At 46.1% G+C, this 19,838-nt stretch overlaps 2 protein-coding genes across 7 annotated transcripts in view; one reads left to right on the top strand and one right to left on the bottom strand.

Annotated features, from left to right (window-relative positions):
- The window catches only part of MOV10L1 (Mov10 like RNA helicase 1), a 70,642-nt gene extending 52,273 nt beyond the window's left edge, over window positions 1-18,369 (bottom strand). Inside the window, exons 1-5 of one of the 6 annotated variants that reach the window (XR_008517925.2) lie at window positions 18,108-18,369; window positions 16,173-16,357; window positions 9,499-9,658; window positions 841-953; window positions 245-432 (exon numbers count right to left, since the gene is read on the bottom strand). Coding sequence is in view for 5 of the 6 variants with exons in the window: in XM_054543839.2 (XP_054399814.2) it covers window positions 245-432; window positions 841-953; window positions 9,499-9,658; window positions 16,173-16,357; window positions 18,108-18,303 (842 nt within the window). In the remaining variant the exon portion in view is untranslated. Of the gene's footprint in view, window positions 1-244; window positions 433-840; window positions 954-9,498; window positions 9,659-16,172; window positions 16,358-17,680; window positions 18,040-18,107 lie in introns of those variants that run through there. The other 5 variants (XM_054543839.2, XM_024240182.3, XM_054543837.2 and 2 more) reach the window with 5 other exon arrangements.
- Window positions 17,977-19,838, top strand: part of MLC1 (modulator of VRAC current 1) — a 31,373-nt gene continuing 29,511 nt past the window's right edge. Inside the window, exon 1 of the mRNA XM_054543841.2 lies at window positions 17,977-18,439. The gene's annotated coding sequence lies outside the window, so the exon portion shown is untranslated. The remainder of the gene's footprint in view (window positions 18,440-19,838) is intronic.

The raw sequence follows: 19,838 nt of genomic DNA, 5'->3' as shown, positions 1-19,838 counted from the left end.
CACTGCAACCTCTGCCTCTCAGGTTCAAGCAATTTTCCTGCCTCAGCCTCTCGAGTAGCTGGGATTACAGGCGAGCACCACCACGCCCAGCTAATTTTGTACTTTTAGTAGAGGCAGAGTTTCACCGTGTTGGTCATGCTGGTCTCGAACTCCCAACCTCAGGTGACCCATCTGCCTCAGCCTGCCAAAGTGCTAGGATTACAGGCATGAGCCACCGCACCTGGCCAGAAAAGCGTTTTCTTACCGCCTCTTCACTAGGGTCATACAAAGCGCCCTCCAGAGGTAGCACGACTGGCTGCTCTCCACCACCACTGCATTGACCACGTCACCTCTCCGGGGTATGTACCCGTCTGGCAGTTTCAAGGAGTCCAAGATAAAGAAGATGCTTTCCTCTATCACCCCGTTCCTTCCACAGAGGCCAGAGATGCAGACCTGGGAGCACAGAGCTGAGCGTCACGGGAAGCAGGTGCTGCACGACGCCAGGGCGCAGCTCTAACACACGCCCAAGTCAGCCCAAAGCACACAAGCTGCACCAGGAAGCTCAAGTACGCCATCCCATAGCACTTGTCCAGTGATTCTCCAACACATCTTTCTCCTTAGAACATTTTAGTACTGTTGCGTAAGCTGCAGACTTTAGAATTTAGGTATGCAAGCACTAGGAGTTACTGTTTCCTAAGGAAACACAGCATTGTCAATAGGAAAACACACTCCTCTTTGGCCATGACAAAGCTTTATTTTTCCAGGCTTCCAACACATGCAGGAGAAGCCTGGGCCATGCAAGTTACCCCTGATGGCAGGTCTGCTAGAAGCACAGAGAGGAGCCACTCGTCGGCACGCTACCTTGTCCACGCGCTTGTATCTCAGTGGCTTCACCGAGGTGGCTTCGCTGCTCCACGTGCCGGGCCGGATCCGGTACTCAGCCTCCACCCAGTCTCCCTTGCAGGGCTTGAAGCCTAAAACCGCCAGGAAAAAAGCCGTGGTAGTGTTAAAGTGCACGTTATTCTGAGGTCGTGGCACACTGAAATCATTTCTACCACATCTGAGGGTACATTTCAACATTTAAAAGGCACTTTCTACTACTGTGAGAAACATATTTTGGAATAAAAAATCCTGAAATATTATTATTAACCACTGCAATAAAATGAGCTGAGCTGGAGCCTCTCACTCACACCTCCAGGCTCTAGAAGGTGCAGTGTGCATGCTCGTGGCAGTCCCTCCTCGTGTGGCACATCTGAGGGCAGGTGGCATCCCCCTTCCCCCGTCCTGCTGTGTTTGTGGCACCTCCCTGTCAGGGACACACACGGTGTTCAGGAACAGAGAGACACCTGCACTCAGGTGTGAGGGAAGCACTCAATGGTCCAGCCAGCCCCTCAGTGTGCCAGAGAGCTGTGCTGTGGCCCAAGCCATGGCCTGCCGGATGCAAGACACCGCTGGGCCTCCCGCAGCTGGTGGAAAACTGCAGGTTCAGTGACATGAAGTGGCTGAGTGGTGCTGACAGAACAGAGAGATGGTCTGCACAGGTCTGCCATGGTACAGGTAGTTAAAATCTTTTTGTTATTTTGCAATAAGCACTCTTGAAGCTAAAAAAAAAAGTGTATAATTGAATACTGAGTTTGTGTCTCCAGAAAGCTGGTGATGAACATGTAACAGCACAAATATCAGCTGACACCTACATTCAACATGTGAGCCATGGTGAAATCACTGTCTATGTGAAAACAGAGGCCAAGCGCGGTGGCTCGCGCCTGTAACCCCAGCACTTTGGGAGGCCGAGGCAGGCGGATCACAAGGTCAGGAGATCAAGACCACAGTGAAACCCCGTCTCTACTAAAAATACAAAAAATTAGCCGGGAGTGGTGGTAGGCGCCTGTAGTCCCAGCTACTCGGGAGGCTGAGGCAGGAAAATGGCGTGAACCCGGGAGGTGGAGTTTGCAGTGAGCTGAGATCACGCCACTGCACTCCAGCCTGGGTGACAGAGCGAGACATCGTTTCAAAAAAAAAAAAAAGAAAGAAAACAGAAGACACTAAAATATGCTAGGGCACTGACTTCAAGGTCAGGGAGTATTTTAAGAAGACCATGTCCTGGCCGGGCGCGATGGCTCACGCCTGTAATCCCAGCAGTTTGGGAGGCCGAGGCGGGTGGATCACGAGGTCAGGAGATTGAGACCATCCTGGTTAACACAGTGAAACCCCGTCTCTACTAAAAATACAAAAAATTAGCCAGGCGTGGTGGCGGGCGCCTGTGGTCCCAGTTACTCGGGAGACTGAGGCAGGAGAATGGCATGAACTCGGGAGGCAGAGCTTGCAGTGAGCCGAGATTGAGCCACTGCACTCCAGCCTAGGCAACAGAGTGAGACTCCATCTCAAAAAAAAAAAAAAAAAAAAGAAAAAAGAAGACCATGTCCTAAAACCACAATTTAATACGTGCAACTCTGGAGACACATTTATACAGCGTTTTGTAAACCATTCCTTCATTTATTCCACAATTGTTTAAGAGAATTTTGCCAATTTTTATTCTGAATTTCCCTGGACATAAATGAAAAGTGAAGCAATAGCTATTAATGTACTAGTTCTATACATTGTACAGTTACTTTAAAGAAAAAAAAAGTTAAATTCAAGTAATTTTTTTTTCCAGCAGAATCATGGAATCATAGTAAAGATTTCTAGCACTTTGTGAGGCTGAGGTGGGAAGATCACTTGAGCCCAGGAGTTTGAGACCAGCCTGGGCAACACAGTAAGATCCCATCTCTAAAAAAAAAAAAAAAAAAAAAAAAAGAATTAGTTGGGTGTGGTGGCACGAGCCTGAAGTCCCAGCTACTCACAAGGCTGAGGTGGGATGACTTAAGCCCAGGAATTCCAGGCTGCAGTGAGCTACAATTGTGCCACTGCACTCCGGCCTGGGTGACAGAGCAAGAACCCATCTCTAAGAAACAAAAACAAGCAAACAAAAGTAAAGATTTCAGAAGACCTTTCTATTGAAGGAGAAATATTTGACATTATGGTGAATGCCACTGTAAATTAAGTTTAGAAATTCAACACTGGAGATAAAAATATGTGTTTCTACAGTGATAACAGAATGTTAACGGAGTAAAGCACCACAGTACAAATCAGACCCTGCAGGTCAGGGAACTGAGACAGCAGAAATGCACTCAGATGGCTATAGTGCACACGTGATCCTCCAGACATGCAGCCAGCTGGAAGACAAGCACGTACAAGTTCCTGAACTTCTGTGACACACATACATGCACAACTCCTGTGACAAAGCTCATGACAACGAAACACACACATGGACATTGGGGGCTGGCAGCCCTCATTTTCTCTTTGCTGCTCCCCCAACCTGGATTTTACAAATGCTCGAACCTGAGGAACCATTCTGTAAATCAACCAAAAAGTCCTGTGATGACGCTCCTTTTACTTTCTTTTTAAGTGACATATCTAAATTTTGGTTTTACTTTGTTCAAGTCAGCAGAAAATCTTTATTTAATACATGTAGAACCCCAAATCTTCAGCTTTTGATAACTTTTGCAAATTGTAGTTATTGAAAATAAAGCTGATGAACAGGAAAATGGAAAAACAATGGAGGAAACAATCAATCAGATCTCAGGAGCTCAAATGGAATCCACAGATGAATGTTGAAGTTCTAAGACTGGACTTGAGAATATTCCAAACTTTCAAAAGAATCTTTCGATGAAGCCCTTTCTTAAACTGGGCAAGCTGACATTCTGTAAGGGCATGAATGGCCCTGAGACGCTGAGAAGGCCTACACATGAAAACAATGACAGAGACAACTTACTTGATGAATGTCAGCTTGTAAAAATGTTTGAACACTTATGGGCTCTGAATTGATGCAAAAAGACAGTACCTATGAAAACATCTGGGCTGGAACAGTAATATATTTCAATAGAAAAAAATATAGAATTGTCAACATCTTACATTTTACAGATTTTGCTTTGAGTTTACTAACATTTCCTCAATTAAAAACACTATGGCTCAAGAACAGCCTGGGCAACGCAGTGAAACCCTGTCTCTACAAGAAACACAAAAATTAGCTGGGCATGGAGGTGCATGTGTGTAGTCCCAGCTACTAGGGAGGCTGAGGTGGGAGGACTGCTTGAGCCCACGAGTTTGAGGCTGCAGTGAGCTATGACTGAGCCACTCACTGCATTCCAGCCTGGATGACAAAGGGAGACTCTGTCTTAAAAAAAAAAAAAGCCTCAATCAAAGGTGTTTACAATTTCAATTTCAAATTCATCAACCATAAAATGCAACTTTGAAGACGACGCCAGGCAATTATATGAAATAATAAGAGTAAGATCATATTGAAAAAATATACATTTTTCAGAAAAATACATCTTAGATGCTAAGATATTAAAGTATGTTAATATGTACCAAGAATATAATGTCCAGATAACCAATATGACATTTTTTTAATATACCCACCTTTTTTTAGTTTCTGAAAAATACTACTTTAAAAGTCCACTAATATAATAAAATCTCTCTGTTAACCAATACATAGATATTTCAAAAATGATCTAATTTTAATTCTGACATCCCCTTTCCTTCTCAAACATGTACCAGTTTGGAGGCGAAACCACATGGTCATCCTGGCTGTAGCTCCGGCCGTGAGGGGCCGTGGCCTCATGGGAAGCACACACGCCTCCAAAGGGCACCAGGCAGGGAGTGCCCCCCCAAACTCACTCCCCTGACCCTGCGCCAATTTCTGCTAGTGCTTTCCACAAGCACCAAGAACAAGGCTGGACAGTCCACACAGGGCAGGCTGGGGGAGAGTAGACAGAAGGCACCAGTCTGTGGCCTGTTAGAAACCAAGCTGCATAGCAGGAAGTGAGTTGGGGATAACAAGCAAAGTTTCATCTATATTTGCAGCCGCTCCCCAGTGCTCATATTACAGCCTGAGCACCACCTCCTGTCAGATCAGCAGGGGTAGTAGATTCTCATAGGAGCTGGAACCCTATTGTGAACCGTGCATGCAAGGGATCTAGGTTGCGCGCTCCTTATGAGAATCTAATGCCTGATGATCTATCACTGTCTCCCATCACCCCCAGATGGGACCATCTAGTTCTAGGAAAACAAGCTCAGGGCTCCCACTGATTCCATGTTATGGTGAGTTGTATAATTACTTCCTTATAAATTACAACTTAATAATAATAGAAATAAAAGTGCACAATAAATGTAATGCACTGAAATCATCCCAAAACTATCCTCCCTCCCTGGTCTGTGGAAAAAATTATCTTTCACAAAACTGGTCCCTGGTGCCAAAAAGTTTGGGGACTGCTGCTCTAAGTGGAGGCACGAACTGGTGTAACTTGAAAATAATGAAATCGCCTGATGTGGGACCCAGCTGGGTGCTGCGGCCACACGGACTACAATAAGAACCTGCGAAACCTCAGTCTCACCGTGGACTACTCAGTGCTCACCGGGAATGAAGAGGGAAGAGGGACGGAGCCAGCACATGCTCGCAGCTCAGACCCTGCCTTCAGGCCAGTGGATCCTACCTGGGGGCCATTTGATGGCATCTGGACATGCTCTAGGTTGTCATAACATGGCCAGAGCAGGACGCAGCTAAACAGCCTCCAGTGCCCAAGACAAGCCCCACCACAGAGGGTGCTTCAGCCTAGATGTTAGAGCGCTGAGGATGAGAAACTGTGCTTCAGCTAAATGTCCAATTCAATTTTAGCTGCCTTCATCCAAATGGCAGAGGGTTTACCAGACATTCGTGTATAAAACAACCTGAGCCCCACCACTGATGTTAAGAATTCCCATCTCACATGTGTTGTCTACAAACCTCAGGAGCAGGCCAGGGCTGGGGGACAGTGCTGTTCAAACATGCACAAGCAGGGTTTCTTCCTCCAGTCACATGCCCCAGCACGCTGTCCACATTTGCTCCCTCCCACGCTACAACCACGCGTTCCCCTCTGCTGCCCTCGTGTGTCAGACCTCACCTAGGTAACCTCAGAGGGTTGTGTTTAGGACAGAACCTGACCCAGGCCGGCTGGCATTACCTGGACCCTCCTCCCATCACACCTGTGGCCCGCTCAGCTCTGCCCTGGCCTCAAGGCTACACGCAGGAAGGAACTCCAAACCACCCACCCTAGTCCTCTGACACGACCCTGGACGGTTGCTGCAGAGCAGAAGACGTTAATTACTTTTTCTTTTTTTTTGAGAACGAGTTTCGCTCTGCCGCCCAGGCTGCAGTGCAACGGCGCGATCTTGGCTCATTGCAACCTCCGCCTCCCAGGTTCAAGCGATTCTCCTGCCTTAGCCTCCAGAGTAGCTGGGATTACAGGCATGCACCACCACGCCCAGCTAATTCTGTATTTTTAGTAGAGACGGGGTTTCTCCATGTTGGTCAGGCTGGTCTCGAACTCCCAACCTCAGGTGATCCGCCTGCCTCAGCCTCCCAAAGTGCTGGGATGACAGGTGTGAGCCACCGCGCCAGGCCCGATGCTAATTATTTTCTTTGTTCACTTGCTTACTGTCTGTTCTCTCTCTCAAAATGCGAATTCTTTGAAGCAGTCTCTAGCAGAGCAAGCACTCTAATAATTTGTTGAATTAACGTCAAGAAGGAAAGAGCATCTTCTGACTCTCCCACAAGCAAATGAAAAATGTAGCATAATTCTTCCTTTTGCCACCTTTAGGTCAGAAGTTATAAATAAAGTTTTATGAGGACACAGCCGCACCTTTTGCTCAGGTACAGCTATGTCTGCTTTCAGCTACATGGTACCACCATCCTGTGGTGAGGAGCTTTGAAGGAGACGATGCTTGACGGGTTTGCTGATCTCATTAGATACTCTGTATCAGCCTTTTTGCACATTGCATTTTCTCTTTCAAAAAAGTTCTTTTGCTGTGGTCCTTGGGTTTTGTGATTGTGTTCACAGCAATTCTGACACGTCTGAGTGTGACTCTCTCAGCCTCAAAAGGACCTGACTTTGCCTCACTTGAGGTCTTTTACATTGGGAAATCCCTTGGCCTGGGCTCCAGATCCCTGCCCATCTTTATTCCTCAGGGGACACCTTCTCTCCTCTGCCCCATCAACATGCGCAACACCAAACATTTCTGGTTTTCTTCCTCTTGAGCCATTTCCTGGCGACACCCCTGAGGGGGCTTCCTGTTAGCAGGGTTGAGGGCCTCCGTGATTATAGGCGCCTTTCCCCAGAACTGAGCGTTTCTCTGGCAGCACAGGGATTCTAAAATCCCAGTAGACACCTATCAGTTTTATCTTGGGGATCCCAGGGTTAACAACCAAGGTCAAGGCTGGACACGGTGGCTCATGCCTATAACCCCAGCACTCTGGGAGGCCAAGGTGGGTGAATCACCTGAGATCAAGAGTTCGAGACCAGCCTGACCAACATGGCGAAACCCCCTGTCTACTAAAAATACAAAAATTAGCCAGGTGTGGTGGCGCACAGCTGTAGTCCCAGCTACTCGGAAAGCTGAGGCAAGAGAATTGCTTGAATCCAGGTGGTGGAGGTTACAGTGAGCCGAAATCAGGCCACTGCACTTGAGCCTGGGCAACAAGAGCGAAACTCTGTCTCAAACAAAGAAAAAAAAAAAAAAACCAAACCCACAAAAGGCCAGGTGCAGTGGCTCATGCCTGTAATCCCAGCACTTTGGGAGGCCGAGGCGGGCGGATCACAAGGTCAGGAGATCGAGACCATCCTGGCTAACACATTGAAACCCCATCTCTACTAAAAATACAAAAAATTAGCCAGGTGTGGTGGCGGGCACCTGTAGTCCCAGCTATTCAGGAGGCTGAGGCAGGAGAATGACATGAACCTGGAAGGCGGAGCTTGAAGCCAAGATCGTGCTACTGCACTCCAGCCTGGGAGATGGAGGAAGATTCCGTCTCAAAACAAAAACAAAAACACACACACGCATAAAAACCAAGGTGAAAAAGAGTGAGACAGCAGCTTCCTGATGGGCAGAGCCACCCCCCAGACCTCCCATCCCGCAGCTTAAAGCAGAAAACTTCTATTCATCTTCCAACAGGCAGTGCTGTGGGCTGTGCAAATGGACTTCAGCTCAGAAGCCACCCCCCTGGGCAGCTTTTCCAATTCCTGCCCTACCACAATGTATGCACAGGTCTGTTTCTCCTGGGGAAGAAGAAACAGACCTGAATATGGAGTCCAGCTCCGTCTTCACCACCATAGGCAGCAGGAGTAGAGTAAACCGCTGCTGAGTTCAGCTCAGTCTATGGCACCCACACATTCTTTCTTTAGGTATAAAAACAAATCCTTTGATCAGCCAAAAACAAATGCAATAAAAAATGGATATATACAGCCGGGAGCGGTGGCTCACGCCTGTAATCCCGGCACTTTGGGAGGCCGAGGCGGGCGGATCACGAGGTCAGGAGTTCGAGTTCGAGACCAGACTGGCCAACACGGTGAAACCCTGTCTCTACTAAAGATACAAAAAGTTAGCCTGCTGTGGTGGTGGGCACCTGTAGTCTCAGGAGGCTGAGGCAGGAGAATCGCTTGAACCCAGGAGGCGGAGGTTGCAGTACGCCGAGATCGTGCCACTGCACTCCAGCCTGGGCGACAGGGTGAGACTCCATCTCAGAAGAAAAAAAAAAAAAAAGAAAGAAAGAAAAAGGATATATACTTTAGGAAAGGTACAATGTTATCCCCAAGCCCTATTTTAAAACATCTGAAGTACTTTAAATAGTACCTCAGCATGCCTGTAACACTAACTTAGATCATAACACTATAATTATATGGAAGCAACAACTACCCAGAAATTACTGACTGCATTTAACAAATGAACACAAAACACATAAAAGCACAAGTTTAAACAGTGACCTGGCTGGGTGCGGTGGCTCATGCCTGTAATCCCAGCACTTTGGGAGGCCGAGGCAGGTGGATCACCTAAGGTCAAGAGTTCGAGACCAGCCCGGCCAACCTGGTGAAACCCCATCTTTACTAAAAATACAAAAAATTAGCTGGGCATGGTGGTGCACACCTGTAATCCCAGCTACTCGGGAGGCTGAGGCAGGAGAATCAATCGAACCCAGGAGGCAGAGGTTGCAGTGAGCTGAGATCGCACCACTGCACTCCAGCCTGCACAACAGAGTGAGACTCCGTCTCGAAAAACAAAAACAAAAACAAAAAAAACAAAACAGTGACCTGGTGCCCTCTCCCAAAGTCCACTCAATATCCAAGAGCCTCTGTGTGAAGCCAGCACCTGGAGAAGCTACTCTAATCCCTAAACCCTCTCAACAAACAAAGCATGCCCAAACCTGATCCCTTCAATGATGTGTGTAGCCATCACAAATCTAGAGACAGGGTTGTGTTCTGTCACCCAGGCTGGAGTGCAGTGGCTGGATCATAGCTCACTGCAGCCTCCAACTCCTGGGCTCAAGCGATCCTCCCGTCTCAGACTGACAAAGTGCTGGGATTATAGACATGAGCCACTGTGCCTGGCCCATAACAATTCTTTAAAAGACAAAACCTAATTTTCAATGTGGACATAGACCCCTGAGCATACCTTCGCACACACTCTCCAGAGAGAAGTAGGTGGTCTGATTGATACAGCCTGCGCCCTCCACCAGGGAAGTCACACAGCCAATCAACACTCGGGGGCTGCAGTCTGAGGGACTCCCATGGTTTCTGCTGTCGTCTTCCCACTTATCAGAGATGGCTTCTACCTGTAAAACAAACACACTGCTCTTTAAACCATAATACAAGAACGACAAGAAAAGCAAACTACAGGCTGGCACGCCCGTCTGAGACCATTAGGGCTGCAAGTCCAAGATCAAGGCCCTGGCAGATTCTGGGTCTGGTGAGGGCCTTCTTCCTGGTTCACCGTCGGTGTCTTCCTGCTGTGTCCTCACATGGCAGAAAGGGCAAAGGGGTTCTCTGGGTTATGTTTCATAAGGGCTCTGCCCTTGTGACCTAGTCACCCACCAAAGCCTCCTAATAAGATTGCACTGGGGTCAGGATTTCAACATAAGTATTTTGGGGGACACCAACATTGAGTCTACAGCAATCCCTTATGAACACTGATGCAAAAATCCTCAATGAAATATTATCAAACCGAATGCAGCGGCATATTAAAAGGATTATATCCCATGACTAAGTGGGGTTTATCCCAGAATGCAAAAGTGTTTCAACATATGAAAATCAGTCAACATATTACATTGATAAGATGAGGGAAAAAAATCACGATGATCTCAACTGATGCACAAAAAGCATTTGACAAAATCAACACTTTTTATGATGCAAACACTCAATAAACTAGGAATCGCAGGAAATCTCTTCAACACGAGAAAGGCCATAAACAAAAAAACTCACAACAAACACCACACTCAATGGTGAAAGGCCGAGAGCTTTCCCCTAAGATCAGGAACCAGGCAAGGATGCCCATGCTCACTTCAAGACTTTCAAATTTCAATTATCTTTATTCACAGATGGTAGGATCTCATCTGTGGAAAACTCTAAAAATTCCACATACATAAATAAAACAAAAAATGGTTAGAGCTAATAAATGAATCCAGCACAGGACACAAAGTCAACATACAAAAATCAAGATTTCCATACATTTGCAATGAAAAATCCAAAAAGGAAATAAAGAAAAACGATCCAAAGAAAGGGAAAACAATTCCATTTATAACAGCATTGTTAGGTTAATAGGTTAATTCCTAAGAACACTTAGTAACCTAACTAAGGAGATGGAAGACATGTAAAATGACACTAATGAATGAATTAAATACCTCAATAAATGGCAAGACAACCATGTTCATGAACTGGAAAACCTAGTATTATTAAAATGACAATCTTAAGACTTAATTATTAAGATGACAATACTACCCAAAGTGATTGTAAGTGATTATTAAGATGTTAATCTTAATACCTAATTATTAAGATGACAATCTTAGACTTAATTATTAAGATGACAATACTACCCAAAGTGATCTATTACACAAATTTAGGTTGGGTGTGGTGGCTCACACCTGTAATTCCAGCACTTTGGGAGGTTGAGGCAGGCAGATTACCTGAGGTCAGGAGTTCAAGACCAGCCTGCTCAACATGGTGAAACACCATCTCTACTAAAAATACAAAAAAAATTAGCTGGGTGTAGTGGCCAGCACCTGCAGTCCCAGCTTCTTGTGAGGCTGAGGCATGAGAATTGCTTGAACCCGGGAGGCGGAGGTTGCAATGAGTCAAGATCACATCATTGCACTCCATCCTGGGTGACAGAGCAAGACTCTGTCTCAAACGAACAACAAAAAAACCCAACAAATTCAACGCAATCCCTATCAAAGTCCTATGGGTCTATTTTTATATAAATAGAAAAACCCATCTAAAATTCTAATGGAATCTCAAGGGACCATGAATAGGCAAAATGTTCTTGAAAAGGAGTAACAAAATTGAAGGTTTCATACCTCCTGATTTCAAAACTTCCTACAAAGTTACAGTCATCAAACTAGTGTGGCACCAGTGTAAGGACAGAAATATAAACCAATGGAATAGCAAAGAGAGCCCAGAAATAAACCCTTGCATGTGCACTCAACTGATTTTTGACAAGGGCCATTCAATAAACTGCAATTGTGCAGTCTCAAAAAAAATAGTGCTGGGAAAATAACCAAGGGCAAAATAATAAAGTTAGACCCTCGTTTTGCACCAAACACAAAAATTAACTCAAAATGGATTAAAGAGGCCAGGCGTGGTGGCTCACCCCTATAATCTCAGCGTTTGGGAAGGCGTGGGGTGGGCGGCTCACTTGAGCCCAGGAATTCGAGACCAGCCTGGGCAACATAGGGAGGCCCCATCTCTACAAAAAATACAAAAATTGGGTGAGGTGGCACACACCTGTAGTCCCAGCTGCTCAGGTGGCTAAGGTGGAAGGATCACTTCAGCCTGGGAGGTTGAGGCTGCAGTGATCTGTGACTGTGCTGCTGCACTCCAGCCTGGGCAACAAATTGAGATCCTGTCTCAAAAAAATTTTTTTAATGAATCAAAGACTTTAATTTAAAAGCAAAAACTATAAAACTCTGGGTAGAAAAAAATCTTCATAATCTTGGATTAGTCAATGATATCTTGAGTGTGACATCAAGAAGTACAGGCAATAAAAGAGACAAAATAGACTTCCATCAAAATTTAAAACATCTGTGCATCAAAGGATACTATGAAGAAAGTGAAGACAATTGATAAAATGAGAGAAAGTATTTGCAAATCACGTATGTGATGAGAGATTAATGTCCAGAATATATAAAGAATTCCTACAACAAGAAAACAACCTAATTTCAAAACGGGCAAAGGATTTGAGTAGACATTTCTCCAAAGTAGACATATAGATGGCCAATAAGCATACGAAAAGATGCCTTCACAAATCATTAGGGAAACGCAAATCAAAACCACAGTGAGATACTACCTCACAACTACGAGGAATAGCTATTGTCAAAAGAAAAAAAAAGAAAAAGAAAATAGCAAGTGTTGGCAAGGATACAGAGAAAGTGGAAGCCTCATGCACTGTTGGTGGGAACATAAAACGGTGCAGCTGCTGTGGAAAACATCTGGTTCCTCACAAAGTTAAACCTAGACTTACCATATGGCCCAGCAATTCTCTTCCTAGGCATAGCCCCAAAAGAACCAAATAGGGACTCAGACAGACACTTGTTCATGGCAGCACAATTCACAAAAAGTAGAAACAACCCAAGTGTCTGTCCATCAACAGATGAATGGAGAAACAAAATGTGATTTATTCACACAATGGAATATTGAGTCATAAAAAAGGAATTAACTTTTGATACATGCTACATGGGCAAATCTTGAAAACAGAAGTCAAATAGCCAGACACATGATTCCACTTATATGAGGTATTTAGAATAGGCAAATTCATAGAGACATAAAGTAGAACACTGAATAACTGTTTAATGGGTACAGAGTGTCTACTGGGATGCTGAAAAAGTTCTGAAGACAGATTGTGGTGATGGCTGCACAACAATGTGAATGTGCTTAATGCCACTGAACTGTACATTTTTCAACATGGTTAAAATGGTACATTATGCATATTTTACCACAAGAAAAATACATAAATAAAAAATAAATCCAGAAATACATTCAGGTTTATACCAAATGGGGATCATTCTCGTCAAGTGAGAACGGCTCACAACACAGAAACTGTTTGTATTTTCCACCATATTAATAGCAAAAGGGACAAAAACTATGGGATCATTTGGAAGTACTGAAAAGTACTTGAAAAATCCATTACTAATTTATAAAAGCAAGATTGTGAGTAGAGAAGAACACTCTTCATCATAACAAAAAAGGTCCTGCATTCCTTACAAGATGGAACAAGTGAAGGGCAGCTGACCACCCAGAGGGCTGGGATTTGCCGGACACCCAGGGGCCAGTTTTTCCACATTGTCACATTTCTGAGATCAGAATGAGTCTCACAACCTGCATTTCCATTTTAAATTTTCATTATCAAATTAATGGTGTATCTTAAAATCAATGGGAATTTGGTATGAGAACCTGCTTTGGAAGGCCGCGTGTGAGCTACACGACTACAGCTCAGAGAACGAGGTAAACATCATCTCCACAGGTTCCGGGTTCCAGATCCCCTTTGAAAGATTCTGAACCCAGAGGACTCCTTTAAATACACACAAAAACATGAGGACTATGGTATAATTTCAAGTTCAAAAGGAAATCTTTGGAGGAAAATTATAATTAAATAATTGGGAGAGGAAAAGGGGGTAGTGTGAATGAGCCAGTTGTACATCTCTGATGATGGAAGTCCATAAATACTAACATTGGTGAATTAATAAAAGATACAAGCATACTGTTCAAGTGACTCAACTATCTACCAGATAAGGCAAAAACAGAAACCCAGAAGAGCATCAGGTCTACAGCATGAAAGTGCAGGTGGGGAACATGGAGGGAGGCTCTTCTACTTTGTATTCACAGTCTCTAAGCCAGAGCTGACAGAAATGTTCTCTATGTGTGCTGCCCAATTTGGTAGTCACTAGGCTTCAGTTAGCACTTGAAATGTGGCCAAGGAAACTGAGGAAATACTTTTATTTATTTATTTTTAAGAGACAGGGTCTCTATGTGCCCAGGCTGGTCTCGAACTCCCGCCTCAGCCTCCCGAGTGCTGGGACTCCAGGTTTATGCCACCGTGCCTGGCTGTAAGTTGCATTTAGTTTTAATAAATCTAAGCTGCTGCACATGAGTGGTGGCTACCATATTGAATGATGGAATTCTAGACTTTGAATTATTTTATTGGGTATGCATTTTTTTTTAATTTGAGAAAGATGATACTAAGCATTAGATGGTACTAACTATAATAGTATAATAAAGTACATCTCAAGTATTTTTAAAAAGTAGTTAATAGCTCAATAAGTTTGCCAGATTCCAAATTACATTTAAAAATCGCTGGGCATGGTGGCTCATGCCTGTAATCCCAGCACTTTGGGAGGCTGAGGTGGCGGATCACGAGGTCAGGAGATCGAGACCATCCTGGCTAACACAGTGAAACCCCATCTCTACTAAAAATACAAAAAATTAGCTGGGCGTGGTGGCAGGCGCCTGTAGTCCCAGCTACTCCAGAGGCTGAGGCAGGAGAATGGCGTGAACCCAGAAGACGGAGCTTGCAGTGAGCCAAGATCACGCCACTGCACTCCAGCCCGGGCGACAGAGTGAGGCTCCGTCTCAAAAAAAAAAAAAAAAAAATTTTTTTTAAATTAGTCAGCTGTGATGGTGTGCACCTGTGGTCCCAGTTACTCAGGAGGCTGAGGTGGAAGAATCGCTTGAGCTAAGGAGTTCCAGGCTGCAGTGAACTATAATTGCACTACTATACTCCAGCCTGGGTGACTGCAAAGCTCTGTCTCAAAAATTACAAAAAAAATTCTAATTGTCAATAAACAATTTTCAGAGTAAAATTTGAACATTAGGAATAAGAAGTGGAATAAGTCTCCCTAAAGCTTCTTACAGCATCCAAAAGCTACATGGAAAAGAGGCACACTTAACTACAAAAAATGAAACTATAAAACACAGTCAAAGATGATCCTGGGGAAAATATTCCTAATACTTTCATATAATAATTTTCCTTAAAAAGCTCTAATTTCCCTAATATATAAGCTTTAACAAGAGAAAAAGTCGAACTCAACAAAAATGTGGACAAAGGACACAAAAATAATTCACAGAAAAAACATGAGGCCGGGCGCGGTGGCTCACGCCTGTAATCCTAGCACTTTGGGAGGCTGAGGCGGGCAGATCATGAGGTCAAGAGATCGAGACCATCCTGGCTAACACGGTGAAAACCCCGTCTCTACTAAAAATACAAAAAAATTAACTGGGTGTGGTGGTGGGCACCTGTAGTCCCAGCTACTCAGGAGGCTGAGGCAGGAGAATGGCGTGAACCCAGGAGGCGGAGCTTGCAGTGCACTGAGATTGCGCCACTGCACTCCAGCCTGGGCGACAGAGACTCCGTCTCAGAAAAAAAAAAAAAAACATGAAAAGTTACCATACTTAAGGCTTAAGTGCAAATTAAGTGCAGTCTCTCATTCTGCTCCTAAGAGTATAAATTTGTATATTATTGATGTTACTTTGGTGATAACCATTAAATTGTTTAAAAAGCAAGAAAATAATAGATATATAATTGCTATGTTCTCCACAGCATACATTCATAGTCAAACTTTAGTTTCTAAAGTATACATGTCTATGTTGTTTGAATGATTTACAATGACTGCTGCTTATTTATTTATTGAGACAGGGTCTTGCTCTGTCACTCAGGCTGGAGCGTGGTCATGCGATCATAATTCACTGCAGCCTCGACCTTCTGGGCTCAAGTGATCCTCCTGCCTCAGCCTCCCATGTAGCTGGGACTACAGGTATGTGCCACGACACCAGGCTAACTTTTGTGGGTTTTTTTTTTGTAGACACGAGGTTTCACCATGGTGCCCAGGCTGGTCTCTAACTCCTGAGCTCAAGTGATCTGCTTGTCTCAGCCTTCCAAAGTGCTGGGATTACAGGCGTGAGCCACTGTACCCAGTCTTTTATTTTTTAAAACATAAATCATAAAAAGCAAAAGCATCCCCTTGAAGGTACATTCCACTCTTTCTCCCTTGGCCGGGTCATGTCTGATAGATTAAACACAAGGAAAACAACACAAAGTCCCGTGGCGAAGAAAAACTGTTCCCAAATGAACTCAAACCTTACCCTGATTGCTTTCAGTCCATTGGACACTTTATTTTCTTCCACAACTGCAATCACTTCCTGTCCAACATTCAGAAGCACTCTGCTAGTCACAGCATCACTGGAGAAGTAGATCAAATCATCAATCATGCCATAATCGCTGCAGTACCTTGTCACAACACCCCGTACAGTTTTCAGCTTAGTGTCACCTGAAATAGGTAAACAAAGAAGTTATCTTGGCCATAAAAGCAAGTGCATGCTACAGTGAACCCCACCAGAGAAAGGCAGAGTGTAAAAGCCTCCATGAGGGACTGACGCCGAACAGTCTGACTTGAGACAGAGAGAATCCCATCAGAGAGTGCTGTGTCTGGAACGTGGGGTTTGGAGGCATACAGCCCAGTTTCCTCTGAAGGGCACAGGTAGTGGCTGTGGAGGTGACAGCCCTGACTCCACAGCAGACTGCGTGGGGTTGACTCCTAGCTCTTCTACCGCCATTGGTGTAACCCCGGACTAGGTCCTTAACTACTTTGGGCCTGTTGCCATCTGTAAGATGGAGACTAATCGTCACTACCCAAGGGAGCTGCTGAAGGGTTAAGTGGCAGAACACACGTGCATGTATGGACCTCTGCGTGGCTGACACAAGTGCTATGTAAATGGCCACTTATATCAGCATCTGGGAGTCATTAGCATGCACGGTTTTATTAGTACTATCGATTATCTTCTTTCACCACCATCAGCAGCAGCCTCAGAAGACTGGAGAATCTCAACAAACATGGTGCTGGAAAAGGTTCGGGGCTGGGCAGGCAAGTCTGGCCCAGGAGCAGCGCACGCCCTTAGCCATCTGGCCACTGCTGCAGCCACGGTCCTGAGTCCTGAACGCGCCCTTCCTGCAGCTTCCCAGCCACGGGAGGAACCTCGGGCGACGGTTACGGTACAGGCATGGGATCTTAGTGCCGCCAAGAGCTGGAGCTCCAGCTACCGCTGAGCGCGTGTTCTACCGAAGAGATCCACGGAGCAAGTGCTCCACTAACACAGCCGGTCCCCTGGGCATTGGCCCTCGTGGATCCAGAGGCCCTGAACACGCTGCCTGCAACAGGAAGCTCCCCTCCTGAAGCCCGTTCCTGTCTTTTCTCACAGAAGGCAACTAGGGACCCACTACTGTGGATTCCATTCCCGCATAAGGAAACATCGGGAGAAGCCATCAGAACCTCGGGGAGAGGTCGGGCGTGGTGGCTCACGCCTGTAATCCCAGCACTTTGGGAGGCCAAGGTGGGTGGGTCACCTGAGATCAGGAGTTCGAGACCAGCCTGACCAACATGGCGAAACCTCCTCTCTACTAAAAATACAAAAATTAGCTGGGCGTGGTGGCAGGTGCCTATAATCCCAGCCACTCGGGAGACTGAGGCAGGAGAATCACTTGAACCCAGAAGGCGGAGGTTGCGGTGAGCCGAGATCGCGCCACTGCACTCCAGCCTGGTGACAAGAGCGAAAGTCCGTCTCACACACACACACACACACACACACACACAAACACCTCAGGAGAAGGGAACGGGGAGGGAATCCAGGCGCATCCCTGGCTTTAGGAAGATGGGCTCGAAAACCAGGCAAGGAAAAGGCGTGCGTTGGCGCAGCGCGTTCTGAAAGGACAGGCCAAGTCTGCGGGGCCGCGTTTTTCAGGGCTTTCTAGACACACAACCGCCAATGACGCTGCGGACAGGGAGGAAAACGACGTGGAGACGACTTGGCAGCTGCTCGACGTAAACACACAAAGTGAGGGCGGGAAGAGGGGCTGGTGACACTGGAGAGACCTCACAGAGGACGGGCGCCCAGAGCGGCGGGGTGCTGTGGGGTCGGAAGCCTCCCGGCCCGCACTGCACTCAAAGACCTATGGGCGCGGCTCCCTCGTGGCCGACACACGAGGGCCCGGGTCCCGCCTCCCGGCCGCCTCCCGCGAGCCACCTTCCGCGAGCTCGGGCTCCGGCAGCCCGGCTTCCTCCCTAGGGGTGTCCGCCGTCCTCCAGAAGAAGGCCACCAGCTTGGCCGCGAGGCTCAGCATGGCCCTTCGCCTGGCCTCGGCCGCCGTCACCGCCGCAGCCCGCACGCGCCCACGCCGCTCCCGCCGCCCGCCACCAATGGGGTCGCCGCGCCTGGGCATGCGCCTTGGGGTCGTTGCGCGAGCCGGGACCCGTAGCGGTTAGAGGTCGGCGGTTGGCGCCTGGCAGCTTGTGACGAGGCGAGGTGCCTGGTGGGAGTGACGTCATGCCGAGCGCGCAAGACGGTGTGACCGCCGGGTAGGCGGGGCTTCGGGCGGGCGGGCGGGGCCTCGTGTGGGTGGGCGGAGCTTCTAGGGGGTCCGCCTACTTGCCGCCCACACCTTAGGGAAAAGTGCGCTTTCAGCGCCCAGAGTGATGTTAGGAGTCGTTTTTTGTTGGTGTTCTGTATCAAGTTGAGGAAGTTCCCTCTTCCTGTTTTTCCAAGAGTTCTTATGAGTGGTTGTGAAATTTTCTGCAACGCTTTTCTGCATGTATTCAAATGATCCTATAGCTTTTTATTTCAGCCTGTACAGGGAATTACATTGCTTGGCTCTCCTTGGAAAACTCACTTGGTCACGATTCGTTATCCTTTTGGTGTATTGCCCGACTCAGCTTGGTAACGCTTTGTCCAAGGTTGGGGACGGTGCTGGTGAAGCAGATTGCTCTGTGGCCGACCTCCCGTTTTCTGTGTCTGTCTGGTTGGGGGTCAGTTTAACCTGCGCCTGCAGTGACCTGGGAGTAGGATGGTGTAACTTATTCCCTAAAAACTGTGGTAGTATTCACTGGGGAACCCATTTGGGCTTCGAGTTTTCTTTGTGGGAAGGTTTTTAATGAGAAATTCACTTCTGCATCAGCTAAAGAGCTATTCAAGTTATCAAGGTAATATTGAGTAAACTTTGGTAATTCTTTTAAGGAATTTGTCCATTTCATCCAATTATTAGATGTCAGATTATTGGCATAAAGTTGTTCAGCATATTTCCTTATTATCCTTTTAACGTCTGTATGGTCCATAATGATGAACCATCTTTTTCATTCTTGACACAGGTAATTTATCTCATCCCTCTAATTTTCCTTGATCAGTCTATATTTATCAATTTTATTGATTTTTTTTAAAAAATCATCTCTTGATTTCATTGATTTTTCTCTATTTTAAAAATATCTTTACACTTTGAGAGGCCAAGGTGGGCAGATCACTTGAGGTCAGGAGTTCGAGACCAGCCTGGTCAACCTGCCAAAATCCTCTCTACAAAAAATACAAAAAAAAAAAAAAAAAAAAGCCAGGCATGGTGGCGCATGCCTGTAATCCCAACTACTCGGGAGGCTGAAGCAGAAGAATCACTTGAACCCAGGAGGCGGAGGTTGCGGTGAGCTGAGATCACACCACCACACTCCAGCCTGGGAGACAGACCAAGACTCTGCCTCAAAACAAAAACAAAAACAAAAAATATATATATCTTTACTATTCCAATGGTTTCTGTTTTTTATCATTTCTTTCTTTTTTTTTTTTTTTTGAGATGGAGTCCTGCTCTGTCGCCCAGGCTGGAATGCAGTGGCATGATCTTGGCTCACTGTAGCCTCCACCTCCCGGGTTCAAGTGATTCTCCTGCCTCAGCCTCCAGAGTAGCTGGGATTACAGGCGTGCGCCACTACACCAGCT

The sequence above is a fragment of the Pongo abelii genome, chromosome 23 (assembly GCF_028885655.2).
Source record: "Pongo abelii isolate AG06213 chromosome 23, NHGRI_mPonAbe1-v2.0_pri, whole genome shotgun sequence".
Taxonomy (NCBI): Eukaryota; Metazoa; Chordata; class Mammalia; order Primates; family Hominidae; genus Pongo; species Pongo abelii.
The sequence above is the reverse complement of the archived record's forward strand: the minus strand, read 5'-3'. Positions and strand labels throughout refer to the sequence as shown.